This window comes from Oncorhynchus nerka, linkage group LG10, assembly GCF_034236695.1.
Source record: "Oncorhynchus nerka isolate Pitt River linkage group LG10, Oner_Uvic_2.0, whole genome shotgun sequence".
Lineage (NCBI taxonomy): Eukaryota > Metazoa > Chordata > Actinopteri > Salmoniformes > Salmonidae > Oncorhynchus > Oncorhynchus nerka.
The window spans coordinates 63,999,185-64,014,244 of NC_088405.1; the positions used below are offsets into that span (position 1 = coordinate 63,999,185).

At 41.3% G+C, this 15,060-nt stretch overlaps 2 protein-coding genes across 2 annotated transcripts in view; both read right to left on the minus strand.

Moving 5' to 3' along the window:
- The window catches only part of rb1 (retinoblastoma 1), a 42,024-nt gene extending 38,469 nt beyond the window's left edge, over window positions 1–3,555 (minus strand). Inside the window, exons 1-3 of the mRNA XM_029670933.2 lie at window positions 3,264–3,555; window positions 2,000–2,120; window positions 1,691–1,794 (exon numbers count right to left, since the gene is read on the minus strand). Of these exons, the coding sequence (XP_029526793.1) occupies window positions 1,691–1,794; window positions 2,000–2,120; window positions 3,264–3,370 (332 nt within the window). The 5' untranslated portion in view covers window positions 3,371–3,555. The remainder of the gene's footprint in view (window positions 1–1,690; window positions 1,795–1,999; window positions 2,121–3,263) is intronic.
- A 510-nt stretch (window positions 3,556–4,065) lies between these two features.
- slc6a7 (solute carrier family 6 member 7) lies at window positions 4,066–11,907 on the minus strand. The gene is given in 15 exon segments (XM_029670936.2): window positions 4,066–5,052; window positions 5,316–5,489; window positions 5,998–6,116; window positions 6,281–6,380; window positions 6,457–6,594; window positions 6,702–6,814; window positions 7,070–7,194; window positions 7,283–7,386; window positions 7,553–7,687; window positions 7,829–7,967; window positions 8,324–8,531; window positions 8,683–8,814; window positions 9,366–9,509; window positions 9,512–9,593; window positions 11,662–11,907. Coding segments are annotated over 15 exon segments (1,977 nt in total). The 5' UTR covers window positions 11,731–11,907; the 3' UTR covers window positions 4,066–4,857.
- Window positions 11,908–15,060: the final 3,153 nt, after the last annotated feature.

Genomic DNA, 15,060 nt, shown 5'->3' on the forward strand with positions numbered 1-15,060 from the left:
AAGTCCCTGTAGTTAGCTAGCTAGTTTAAATATCCACAGTACTGCCACAGCAGCATAACATTTAATTAACGCTTGATACACTTAATTTAGCCTACATCATCAATATCCATCCAGTTTGTCTAATGCACACAGCATAAAGAGGCAGAAAAACAGAAGAGCGGCTGCATCAACGACTCCCCGACCAAACTCCACAGTTCGTGGGAAACGAGCAGGAATAGGCTATTGTAGGCTAAAGTTCAAGCTGTCTTTCAATAGCACAACTGCTGTTGGCATCGAAAGATTATCCAATTTGAATAAAAGTTCTGAGGTAATGACAACAGCAGTGAAGCCTTCGGGCAATACAGATTTACATTATTGATATAGCTACAAAGTGCATTTATTTTTTTATTTTTTTTTAACCTTTATTTAACTAGGCAAGTCAGTTAAGAACAAATTCTTATTTACAATGACGGCCTAGGAACAGTGGGTTGTTCAGGGGCAGAACGACAGATTTGTACCTTGTCAGCTCGGGGGTTTGAACTTGCAACCTTCCGGTTACTAGTCCAACGCTCTAACCACTAGGCTACCACTGCTATTCTCTCATTTAGCTATTTGCCCCTTACAGATTGTAGTTATGGATGGCTGTTCACAAATGTATGTGTATTTTAACCCAATAATAGTTGAATTGAAGAAGTTTAAGCTGCCTATCAATCCTTGTTTTTGCGACCAGGACAGCCAGTGAAAAATGCACTCTTGTACCACCTGCATAGTGCGGATCCCAGCCAATAGAATAAAAGTTGGAGGAAGTTCTCTTTTTATTCTCAATACTGTCAAGAACCGGCTTAATTTAAGAAGACCATGAGTGGGGCTTTTATTTATTATCGAATTCATGCAACAACAACAAAAAGTCCATAGGCCTAACAGACATATGCTCAAACTCACTTTTGATTATCTAAATATCACAAAAAAAACATAATCAATAGACCTATAGCAAATGCAGCATATGGCATACATATTTCACATGCAAATAGCACTTTTCGGTAGTGCTCAAAGCATACCATTCGGAAATCAGCATTTATTTTCCAACTCAAAGCAATGAGTCCAATCAGTTGTTCATGACAACAAAATCAAGAACAGAGCACGCAAGTCCTTAGTTTTGGGGTTATGCTCAGGTAAACAGTTCGGCTAATCTATATTTCCATGTCCTATTATTGAAGATCAAGTGGTATTAAATGAATTGTAATGACAGTAAATCTGACAGATGTTGGGTAATAATGTAAAGACAACCTAACTGTATTATTATCTGTTGTAGAAAGAAAGGGGTTAGAAGAATCCTACATAACCAACCCAGAAATTAAAATGGAACATCCAATGATGGCCATCTATGTAAACTTTAATATTGATTTATCCTGCAATAGATGTTCAATTGGTAATATTCATTTTTGTCTTCTTCTAATGCCTCTTAAGGGGAAAGTCATCTGAAAGTAATTTAAAGTAATCAGATTGTTACTGAGTTTGAGTAACCCAAGTTGTTACTGATTACAATTGGACAGGTAACTAGTAAATGTAACAGATTACATTTAGAAAGTAATCAACCCAACTCGGACAGTGAGTAAGCGACTCAAAAGAGTGTTGCCAGGGGAAAACATCAACTGATCTGGGAACTGGTACTGACAAAGGCCCTACTGGAACGCCTGAATCTAGTACTTACTTCAGATCCACTGCCTTCAGGATTTGAGTAAAGGTAAAACTTGCAACTTCCAAGTCTATCACAGCCACAAACAGACAAGCAGCCCAAAGCCTTTTTTGAGTGTCCTGTGTCGAGAAAGAGAAGAAAAACAATGTATCGTCAGTCTGCGTGAATAGCCTTGAATATAGTTTATTTCAGAGACAGAGAGTTATGGTTCAGTTGTTTATTCACTATACGCTTTCCATCATCAGAGCAGACAGAAAGGGTATCAGTAGGTAAAACACATTGTAAAGTATACTAGTAACTTGGAGACAATGGGTGGATACATACAAGAACTTTGTCCACTGAGGCCTGAACTGCCTTCCATATTGTCCAAGCACGATCACACACAGCATCTATCACCTGGAGACTCTGACACAGAGTCATAAAGTCTGCATCCTTCTCTTGGTGCCTGATGATTCAAAAAAAGAAAAGTCAGACACATTTAGATCAACCATACTTAGTTTGGACATGATGCACTCAGAATAGTAACAAAATCACTTTTGACAGTCATGATTTTGTGGGGGGGGGGCAATAAGTACATGTAGTTGTTGATGTAGAATTAGTGTGTTTTGTCATTGTCTTGCTATATCCATTTTTTTTAATTATAAATTAATGATATATACCCATCGATTCTTAAAGAATATAACGTATAAATGCCTCATGAGCTTAGTTCAATTGGTGCACCCCATCAGAACCCCAAATATAAGCTTGTTTAACTCCAATGTTTAAAAATAACGTAAATGTAAACAAACTATATCGCCTCAAAACATGCTTAAAACTATACTATTGATATCATGGATGTTCAATCCTTGCATCCATAGATGTTTATGAATATGAGAGCAGATATATTTTCTGGCGCATCCCTCATCGTTTTACCAAAACAGAGGCAAGGGGTTCCCCTTTGTTATGGTTTCAACTACGTACTCTAGCTTTAACACCATCATTCTAACACTCAATGGTAGGCCTTGTAGTTCAGACCCAAATGCTGCGGTGTCCATTCTTACTAACGTTGAACACGATTTCTGAAGTGGGAAATAATATTTATGAACCGTGATCAGGGGCTCTATGAAAGTTGTGTTCCCATTAGTGAAAGTGATGACTGTCGTGAGATGGCTATAGTAGCTAAGTTAGTCATTTGGCAAGATGCTTAGCTAACAAGTAGCTAGCTACTGAAACAAATTTGTTTTAGAATCTAGCTATCTAGCCACCTAAAATAGCTAAATAGCTGGAAAATAACAGCTTGATGTTACTAAACTTAAAAAGTAAACTTGTAACAAATAAGACAATGGGCATGTCACATATTACCAAATAATAGCTAGCTAGCTACTGATTGATAACTAGTTAGCATGTTTTCCCAGCTGTTCGTCTTGACTTGTTTTCGTGGGGGGGGGGGGGGGTGTTGGTAACGTTACGGTAGCTAGCTATCAAATAGTTAGCAAACGATCGTTTTACGGAAAGAAAATAACGTTACATTGTAGTCAGTAACATAACCGGGTACGTTATATGTTAAAAAATTATCTTGTTAAATACGATGGATGGACGGGCTGCTTACTTTTCAATTGATAAATCTGGATTCTCCTTGTCCGGGGAGGCGTTTTTTATGCTGGGCTTCATTTCCTTGTTCTGTGCTGCTCCAGAGTTGCGTTTTTTGGGAGGCATCTTTGTGGGTTATGAGATTATTAAAGCTAAATTATTAAATGGATCTGTTTTCTATTGTATGGCCTTTTTAATAGTTTACTTCGTTTATATCCCAATTTGGTCCCGTACAAACCCCGGTTTTACTTGTCAGCTTCCTGAAATCCTACTACGGATTCAGGTCTTCGATTCTCAGAAGAAAGAAACCGCGGGAAAATGTCGCATACGTGACATCCGCCAGACGTCATCTCCGCGCCAATCTGACATTCGTCTTTGGCGCCATCTGTGTGTCGGTCCAAATGTACCACCACCAGAGCAATTTATACATTGTGCCATGGACGAACTGCCTTGTATTGGGGCAAAATAAATGTCTTAGTAAAAACGACACAAAAAAATAATGTTTAAGAGACCCCAAACATGTGCTGCTGCCATGTTGTGTTGCTGCCATGCTCTTTATGTAGTGTTGTGGTGTCTCTCCTCATGATGTGTTTTGTCCTATATTTGAAATGTTTTACCCCAGCCCCCTCCCCGCAGGAGGCCTTTTGGTAGGCCATCATTGTAAATAAGAATTTGTTCTTATCTGACTTGCCTAGTTAAATAAAAGGTTCAAATAAAATAAATCTCTGTAGTCAAAAGTTTCACCTAGCTATACAGTCAATAAAGAACTGCCCTCTGTATACCCACCACCAGCACTAAAACAGATGTACAGTAGCCTAATATTAAAATTATATATGTTTTATTTCTTTGCACAGCTAGTCCTCTGGTGAGCTACAGATCAGAATAGAGATGAGATGAAGAACACACACAGTGATTCTCGTCCTATAGCACGTCTCTTTGTTAGCGGACACTGAAACAGCCCTGCCCTGCACCGCTACATTTGTCCTCTCATGAAGAAAAACATGGGGTGTAATCATTAGACCAAAACATTTGGCAACAGAAACAATTTATTTCAAATGAAAAATGTAGCCTAACAGTTAATAGCATTGGGCCAGTAACTGAAAGGTCACTGGTTTGAATCCCTGAGCTGACAAGGTAAAAAAAATCTGTTGATGTGCCCTTGAGCAAGGCTGTAAGTCGCTCAGGATAAGAGTGTAGACTAAAATGTTTTGCAGTAAAAACTAGTTTCTATTGGAGCAATTCCGGTAGGTCCCTCCCCATTTCATTATGTTAAGTTCTTAGTGAATACACCCATGGTCTCTGTGTATGCATGCTGCAGCCATGGCCTTTAGGCTATATACACACTAACAAAATTGCAAATAGACAATGTATAATGTATTTTTAAAGCATAAATAAAACCACCAATTCACATTGTCCTGAAGGACAATCCGATACATTTTCTAAGTAGTCTTTGTTTTAAAAATGATCTTTAAAGTGTCAGTATAGCAAATGGCAAAATGGTATCCTTCTGGCTGGCAGGGTATGATGCCTGGACAGTGACATCCTTACTTTGTCTCTTCATACAAAGTTCTGCAGGTGATGATATACTCTTCACCTCCACCAGTGAGGAAGGGTCATGCCTCTGTCCCATTTTCCCAGGCTATAGCTGTGAAATCCACCTCGGTTAGGTTGACAGTGTCTCTGTCTGTCAGGTTTACTGTGAACGGTGCCTCCATCCTCTCCGGCTCTACTCGTTCCTCTCCTCCTCCACTGTTGTTCAAGTTGTTCCCCCTCCAGGAATTTAGAGGTCGAATGGATTTCTTAAAACGCTGAATAGAGAGAGAAAGATGAATAAAGAGATTTTTAAACTGAATGGCTTGTGACTGTTTATTTTCATAACTGATGTAACCCTTCAATTATTTGCACACTGGCAGCTTTTAACCTATCAAGTGTTTAATGTGTTCTTAGTGTGGCTTCAGTATTCAAGTCATTTCAATACAGATGTATTTGTCCCCTTAGGACAATTCATATAGCCATGTAACATGGCTTGTGTAATGACAGACAAGGGGAAAATGGGGCGGACGGTACTGACGTTTTTCAGTGTCCCAGACTCCTTGCTGATGGCCACGATGGCCCAAATGGGGATCTGCAGACAGCAGGTGGCGCCCATGCACACGCCCAGTGCCTTGCCCCAGCGAGGATACACATAGGCACCATACTGCAGCGGGGTGTTGTACATCTCAATGAAGATATAGGTCAGAATGATCTGGATGCAAAGGAACACAGAAACAGAGGGGCATGTGAAACAAAGGCAACTACACTAAGAAAGTTTATCAGCAACCATGGAAACAAAGCAGTGATCAAAAACTCACAGTAGCTTTGGAGAGATAGACCAACACACAGACAGACGCAGCAGAGTGCAGCTGAGCATGCACAGACTCTTAAACAGACGTCTGTATGATAATCCAGGCAGAGCCTCTATGGTATGATCCATTCTCTCTTTCTGGCTCAGGACACTTGGTTCGTTCACTCATTTATGTTTCTATTCAACAGCTACTTACATTCGTTTTTATTCAAATACACATATCAGACATACTGTGCATACATGAGGGGTGATTGAAAATAAACCCATAGAGAACACAGCCGGGGGAAAAGGGGATAGAATGTCAGTCTCTTTAAATTATTCACCACTGTCAGGGTGCAACAAAGGGTGGATTTTAGACAGATGGATGCTTTTTCAGAGACAGAATGTAAAGGTAGAGGGTCTGACTCACCAGTAGGAGAAATGGGGTGCAGAATACCCAGCATGCTTTGAAGTAGAGCAGCACTTTGCTGCACCAGGGAGGACAGAGACAGATCATGTCAATGATGTCCTGGCAAAACTGGTTCACTCCTGTGAATGTTACGGAATGCAGACACACATGCATGCTGATTAGTCAGAGTATCTGAAGACACTATTGACATACAGTGTGTGGCATGTCTGAATAGTGTTTAGTATGTTTAGTTAGTATGTGGAATGTAGCATGCAGGGTATGGAGCTGGAGTTGCGTGGTGTACCATAGAAGAAGGAGATGCCAATGCACATGAAGAGGGTGATGATGATGAGGCCGAAGCTAGTGGCGAAGGAGTCGATGAGGGTGAACCAATAAATCCCTCCCTATGTAGAGACAGACATCAGTACACACACACAGACACAGACACACACACACACAAATACTTCAATACAAACTCACATCAGTGATCAACAGCAGTCCCATTAGATAGAAGCCGAAACACAGCAGTCCCAGGAACAGAGACTTCTGCTTCATGTTAGCTCTGAGCTGTGGGAACTCATCCAGCACGGCCGTGGTGATGCCCTCCATGTTACCAAACTACAGAGTGAAAACAGGGCCAGAAGACAGGGAGCGGGATGTTAGATGTATATGTTTTGTTAGTTCAAAGAGATAGGGGTTCAATACAGAACAAGGCTGTGGTTTACCAGAGTGTCGACCCCCAGCATGAAAAGCATGAGGAAGAAGAGGATGGACCAGAACACCGAGCCTGGCAGTAGAGCAAGGGCTTCTGGGTACGCCACAAACGCCAAACCAGGACCTGGAGCAAGAACAATAATGAGCTTATTTTTGCCATAAAAATAGCTTTTTAATGCCATGATAATAACTGGGTATATTGTTATGACCATGTCATAACCGTAACAGAAATGTGCTTCTACATCTGCATTGCTTGCTGTTTTAGGCTGGGTTTCTGTATAGCACTTTATGACATCGGCTGATGTAAAAACGGCTTTATAAATACATTTGATTGGTTGCTTGTTAATACAAGTGGAGTGACTGGCTCATTGAGAGCTACCTGTATCTGCCACCTCGCCAACAGGCACTCCCTTCCTCCAGGCCATGTGACCCAGGATTGAGAATATGGCGAAGCCCGCAAAGAAGCTGGTGCTGCAGTTCCCTATGGTGATGACCAGACAGTCCCTGAAAGCAACACAATGTTCGATATACTCAATTTCCCAGCATGCCTGTTGCCTCAGAGAGAACAGTAGTAGAGTAGAGTACAACTGACCTGATGACATTGTTGTCAAACTTATTGTAGGAGGCCATGGAGAGCAGCCCCCCAACACCAATCCCCAACGAGTAGAAGACCTGTGAGGCAGCATCGTTCCACACCTACAAGGTGAACGGTGACAGTTAAGACATGCTGTCTACTTTGTTGGCCAGCACCAAGAGCCTTGACACTCATCATTACAGGTAGACAAATACACACAAAAACAAACTAACTTGACTTTACTCTAGAGATTCTACCAGCCTGTCTCCACTAGGGGATGTAGTTTACCTGTGCACTGGCCAGCCGGCCCCAGTCAGGGGTGAGGTAGAAGGCCACACCCTGAAGTGACCCCTCCAGTGTAGCACCCCTGATGATCAAAACGATCAGCACGAAGTACGGGAACGTCGCAGTCACATAAACCACCTACAAAGTTAAAGTAACAGCTCTTAAGTACATCGCAACACCAAGTGCAAAGATGTTTGTTTTGAGGGCATGTTTGCGTAACATGAGTATGTCTGTGTTTAAAGGTGTGTGTGTATTCTGATGACGTGTGTGTTATATCACCTTGCCAGAGCTGCGGATGCCCTTGAGCATGCAGAAGAAGATGATGACCCAGGCAGCCAGGAGGCAGAGAGCCAGGGGCCACCTGACAGGACCAGGGTCATGGAGGCCCTTACTGTTCACCACACCCAGAACACGCTCACTGGAACACAACACACCGAGCAAACACACACAGAGTATTCAGACCTCTAGCCAAAACTAGTTGGATAGACCCAGCAAACAGAGACATTTTTAACAGGAGATAGATGTTACATCATATAGTAGTCAGCTCATCTCCTTAACAACATGAACACATACAGCACAGTGTACAGACAGCACAGACATTTTGAAGGACAACATTTCAGGCATTTCATGGTCGTCAATATTTCAATACAGTTGAGGGCCAGCATGACGCTAATTCCCCCACGATAAACCAATCCTAATCTGAATTCAATCATGCAAAGGACATTCGATCATTTTTTAGCGAAAAACACTCTACAGTGGTGGAAGAGCCCTTACTTCCAAAAGACCTCTGAGGGGCTGAGGGCTCTGCCAGAGGAACTGTTCAGTGTGGCGTTCCCACAGAGGTAAGCATTGGCTGGGGCATCACAGGACCAGGGCAGGGGGCTCTGGAAAGAGCTGCCCAGGTAGTAGAATGTCCAGGCTATGATCACGTTGTAGTAGAGGCACACCAGCATAGACACACAAAGCATCCCAATGCCAATGCCTATAAAGAGACACACAGGCAGATTGATATGTTTAGTCCAGATGAGGGAGCTTTCAATGTTGGTGAACATAAGATTGAGGCTAATCAGTGTTGGTGGACAATTATGGAGTGTTGAGAGGACAATGGAGGCATGGGGGTCGTGGAGGTTTACCTTTGAGGAGGGGGCAGCACTTCCACACTGTGATTGGTCCAGCAGCTCCATACTGGCCTAGACTTAGCTCCATGAGAAAGAGGGGGACACCGGTGAAGAAGAGCATGATGAAGTAGGGGATGAGGAACACACCTGGGGACAGAGGAGGCCACAAGTCAAACAGGAAATGGGATGATACAAGAGGCGACATCCCTCATTAATTTGATTGTTATAACACTGAGCTGCTAGTTACACGGATACATGGTATGTCCTACAAATAGCACTATGGCTATATAATCACTTACTACATCTGGAAAGCTGCCAGCCAGCAGAGGGGTTTTTCTATCCCTCAACTATTGAAGTCTCAGCATGTGCTAGCTTCACATGGGGAGCTGAAGTTTGTTTACTATAGTTTTGAATGAACCATTCAGTAGACTGTCTTAAGGTGTGTTTTTCTGTGCACATGTGTGTGTTGGCTTTCTAGCACCACTGGCTGCCTGTGATTGCGTGGCTTTGGTTTCCACTCTCAGATGAACTCTGCAGCACAATCCACAGAGAGGAGAGGACAGTGCGGACCGGAAGGCCAAGGTAACATTATACACATCCATTTCAATATAATAATACAGCTTCATTCATACTTAGAGTCTGATGGGCAGTGTGAAGTGTATGAGGGCTAAAAGCCAGCTTGGCTGTGGGTTACTCACCTCCTCCATTGCGGTAGCAGAGGTAGGGAAACCTCCACACATTCCCCAGTCCCACACAGTAGCCGATACAGGAGAGCAGAAACTCATACTTCCCACCCCACTGCTCTCTTGGGAGAATAAGTGGGTCTGGTGGGGGTGCAGGGACGGGGGGCGGGACTCAAACTGTGGCTGGGATGAGGGATTGGTGACATCATGAGCTAAATTAAACCCATTCAGCTGTGCTGGACTCTAGAACAGATAGAACACATTCAAAACTGTCAGACAGATCCTGTATCAGAATAACCTATAACGATGTCATGCCTTAATGTTGAAAAGTTGGATTCCATGTCACAAGTAAAGTACCCCCCCCCTCTATTTTAACTTGTATGAGACACTGGGACTGCACATTGTTTAAGGTGAACACAGTCAGTGACAATGGTAGGCATAGCTATAGAGTCCAGGTTTACAGATATGGGTGTGGTTCACACATCAGGAAATATGACATGGTCATGCAGTCTTTGTAAACCATTGTGTATGACCTCTAGAGCTGTGTCACTGTTGTGCCATCCAGTGCAACTGATGCAAGCACTCATTCTGCTTCCTCCCCTGCAAGGCAACGACTTTAACTCACAACAAAATAGGAACTATTGCCTCTATTTATGTGTGTGTTGTCAGTGGACCAGTCGGCTAAACAGACAGAAAAGAGAAGAACTACGGACACCAAGAGGACAGAGGTCAGGTGAAAATGGCAGTTCAGTTTTGAAAACTGCCATTCATTTGATTTAGGCCACTACCATCCGCCTCCATCATCATCATCATCATGACACATTGTAAGTCATAAAAGGAGTAGAAAGAGTAGCCTACAGGTAGTTGTTATACAATGGGCTACAATAGGTTATGCAAAACAAACAATAAAATGAGAGCAATGTGATGGATTGATGATAAGTCTGTAAGTCTGTAACTGAAATGTTGATAGTCTTAACTTTGATTATGTCTCTGAAATAAACATTGAGAGGTTTATACCCAAGGTAGTTTTATATTGGATATTTGAACCAAGCATGCCATCACTCTGAAGATGGTATATTCTGAACGCACCATGACAATGACAATTATATATAGAATTGTCATTGTCATGGCGCACTTTGTGTAAGAGCTATTGAAGATTGAATCCCCTACCCTCCAAAAACAAAATCAGAATTTCCAAAAACCAAAAGCCATGGATTTTTTATCCATCCTCCCCCCGATTCAGAATATATCATTTTCATAGTCATGGCACGTTTTGTGTAAGAGCTATTACAGATTTTTTAAAGCTGTGGGTTTTGTCCACCCTTCCCTGATTCAGAATATACCATCTTCATAGTTATGGCATGCTTGGTTCAAATATCCAGTATAAAACTACCTTGGGTATAAACCTCTCAATGTTTTTTTTACTGACAAGTCTGGTGTTTCTATGTCAAACAGTTTTGTTATATTTAGTGATGTATATAAAAAGTAATATTGCAATGCAACTCAAAATTGAACACAACTATTTTTTTAGGCCCATAACCATGTGTGAGGTGTATACTTTTGTTTCAAAGTAGATTTGTTTAAGACTACTAAGAATCACTCTGTGTGGCCCTGGTTTAGCCCACTGCAGTAAAATGTTAAATAGCAGGTTGGTGAGATGGAGGAGGCAGGTGATCAAAATTAAAATGTTTAAAAACAAAAGCTGTAGGTTTTTGTAGATCCTCCACCGATGCAGAATATATCCTTTTCATAGTCACGGCATGCTTTGTTTTAGTGTTATTAAAGATTGAAAGCCTCCCCCCAAAAATAAAATGTAATTTGAACAAAAATAGCTGTGAATCTTTGTCCATCCTGTTCCGATTCAGAATATATCATTTTCATTATCATGGAATGTGTTGTGTAAGAGATATTAAAGATTAAAAGCCCCACATTTCAACAACAAAAAGAGCTGTGAATTGTTATCCATCCACTCCTGATTCAGAATACATCATCTTCATTGTCATGGTATGCTTGGTTCAATAGCTATTGGGTAGAGAAACCCGAATATCCAGTACAAAACTAATTTTACTGAGGTAGAAAATGGTGACCTATAGGCTAGTAGGGTGTTGCACTTTCCATTACATCGGATGTCAGAGGAATGAGGACATACGGGTTAGATTACTTTATAGAACTACAAATACAAATAACGATGGTTCCATTCGTTTTCCATAAATTCCAAAACAATCCAATATTCACAAAGAGGTGAAATTAGACCTTTTAACGACGTTTAAAAAGTTTATGTTAACTAACAACAGGTTGTTTCCTTGCTTACCCCTTGTTGGTGTGTTGATTTTTTCTCTGTAATGTTCCCAGGTGCTGTTTTTGTCTGCTCGCTCGGCATTTTCCCGGGGAGAGATTCACTTGGTTTCTTTGGATGTTCGATACATTGTTCAGATTAAAGTTAATGGTAATATATTCGTGCTTTGACGGAAATGTTCGTCAGTGATGATTGAAATCGGCACTTTTGGTAATGACCGGGAAATTACAGTAGAGCGCAGGTGCAGTCACTGAGGGGATTCGATTAATCTGGCCCGGGCGCCCGTTATCGTGTTTTACACCGGGTGAAGCTTGATTGCATTCGTGAGCCCGTTCAAAGCCCACAGCGAAATTGGCCCAAAACAAAAGCGACATAATTAAGCACGTGGAGTAACGAGTAGGATTCTGTATTTTCAGATGTAAAAGTGATTTATTTTGATAAAAACGATTTTATCCGCCTTCCCAGTTAAAATTAGTTTGACAATTCACATATATTTTATGGAAAAGAGATGTATGTTTCTGGATGATGCACCATACTGCCTTGTTGACAAACATGATGGAGCTGCGCAGATTACTGTTCATTTGAGAAGGGCGCTCCTGTCTCACTGCTTTTGCCCGGAAACGTCATCGGCCATAGACGGGTGCACCGCAGTTCAGCATAATCGAATCCACCCATTGAACAAAAGGGGGAAACACACCCTCTTTTTAAAACACCTTCACTGAGCCACACCCTTTCTACAACTGCACCCCTTCACTAAATGTTTTGCCTACTGTATCTGTCTGTCTCAATCTATTTTCATCAGGTTATTGAGCAGCTACAGCACGTCTAATCAAACCCTGCTTCTTCAAAGACGGTCTTTTTTCTATTCTGAGAAAGCGTTGCTCAGAGCACCAGTAGAGGAAACCAACTGCAACAGCAGGAAATTGCAGCCGTTGCTTTTTCTATGAAATGAGAAACCACATATTAAGCTCCCCTGTTTTGTTGCATGGCCAAGAAGATGGAATTGTGTATGTAACATGTAATAAGATATCTATTTTTAAAAATCTAACAGCAGACCGGTTGAAACAAATTGGCTAAACGAGGAAAAAATAAGTAATGCCTTCATTTGTATGGCATCTTGGCTTGCGATGGGCCATGGCCATAACTTTAAATCAAATCAAGCTTCATTTATACAGCACATTTCAGACACTGAATGCTTTACAGGGGGAAAAAAAAACAAAAAAATAATGAAAATGAAAGCTAAAATATTTACTACAAAACAAACATAACATAAAAAACAAAATAATGACAAATTGAACAACTAAAAAGCACCCTAAGGAAAAGCAAAGCCAAAAATAGATGTTTTAAGATCACTTTTGATTATGTCCACAGTTTCGGCTCCCCTCAGGTTCTCTGGCAGGCTATTCCAGAGGCTGGGGGCATAGTAATTAAAGGCTGCCTCTCCATGCCTCTTGGTCCTAGGCTTTGGGATGGTTAAAAGGCCAGTGCCAGAAGACCTTTGGAACCTACTGAGTACATATCTTAAAAGCACGTCTGACATGTATTGGGGTGCACAATCGTGGATTGATTTAAAAACCAATAGAAAAATCTTACAATTAATTCTCAAACTCACAGACAGCTAGTGCAGAACCCTTAAAATCGGTGTAATGTGTGCTCTCCGTCTGGTCTTGGGACCAGTGCTGCAGCATTCTGTATGTTTTGCAGTTGACCAATGGCTTTCTTGGGTAGACCAGACAGGAGAGCATTACAGTAGTCAAGCCTGCTTGTAATAAAAACATGGATGAGTCTCTCTGTACCAGCCTGAGAGAGAAAGGTCCTCGCCTTGGTAATGTTCCTCAGGTGGTAAAAAGCCATTTTGGTCACATTCCTAATGTGTGATTCGAAATTGAGTTCAGAATCTAAAATAGCACCTAGGTTTTTTATCTGGTGTTTTATCTATGTTGCCTGTGAATTAAAATGTGCGGCTAGATTCTCTCTCTGTGCTTTGGCTCCAACAATAAGTACCTCGGTCTTGTCTTGATTTAGCTGTAGGAAGTTGTGAGCCATCCAAGTATTTGAATCACTAATACAGTCAAAAACCTATCCGTGGAGCTAAAATCCTCTGGTGACACAGAAATGTAAAGTTGTGTATCGTCTGCATGACAGTGAAAATCAATGCTTTGCTTTCTGATATCATCACTATCATCAAACAAATTGTGCCACCTGGAAAACTCTTGATACAGAAACCTTTACAGGAAAGTCCCAGTCACTTCACATCAAGGTAAGCGACATTGGCAGAGATGCAGCCTTTATGAACCATGCAGCCAAACCCGCCAGCTACCAGTCTGTAACCTCTGTTGGGGACAGCCAGCAGAGAGGAAGAAGAAAAGCCCAAGAATGACATTTGAGCCTGAGTTCATGACCAGATAGGGCTCACGTAGTCCAAATAACCCAGGGCCCGTATCCACAAAGCATCTCAGATTATGAGTGCTGATCCTGCATCAGTTTGGACTGATTATGAATAATATAACATGGACAGATCCTAGATCAGCATGCCTACTCTGTGGAGGATGTGCTTATGATGGTTATATTATTATATGTGACTGACCACCTTGATTCGGTCTTATGTAGCAACATTTTACTTTTTAAATTTTTTACATTGGATAAAAGCAGAGACACAGAGCTACAAAATGGTAACATACACTGCATTTGAGGAACAATGGGAAAGTAATTATCCTTTGAAAGTTGATAAACCTGAAACCCCACTTTTGAGAAAATGGCCCTTGAATGTTTTGGTACACCTACTGGAGAGCTCTTCTTTGTCTACACCCATTCAGCATTGTTCACACCCTCTTAAGCCAGCCCCACCCAACAAGGATTCACATGTGAGGTAATGTGCTAAACAGTGAGTAGTGTAGTAAAGATTAAGACTGTAAGTGGTAAAAGTAGTAGCCTACAGTAAGGACAAATTCCAGGTAAACTGAAAGTGTTCAGACAAAAATATGTTATAAATATTAGATGACATAGTAGCAATATCAAAAATAGATAGTGTCAATATAAAAAAAAACAAGTGTCAATGCCAGTAGAGAAATAATTACATAATATACAGTATGTACAAGAACAATATCAATAACCATATCAGTGATACTGGTGATAGATCAGGTAGTAATATGCATACAATAAGGGGTAAAGTGGCTGAGCAGCAGGATAAAACAATAAATAGTACCAGCAACATATGGCATGTGTGTAAGGAGAGAGTAATTTGAGTAGAGGCACTGCAGATAGTGCTGATGACTGGTCCGTGCGAACCACATATGAACAAAGGAATCTATATTCAGAGAGCCTGTTTTTGTCCTGCCCTTGACTTTGTTGCAGGGCATGTGATGTCGCAAAACCCCCTGATCTTCTCAAAAATATAAGTTTGTTTAGCTGTGT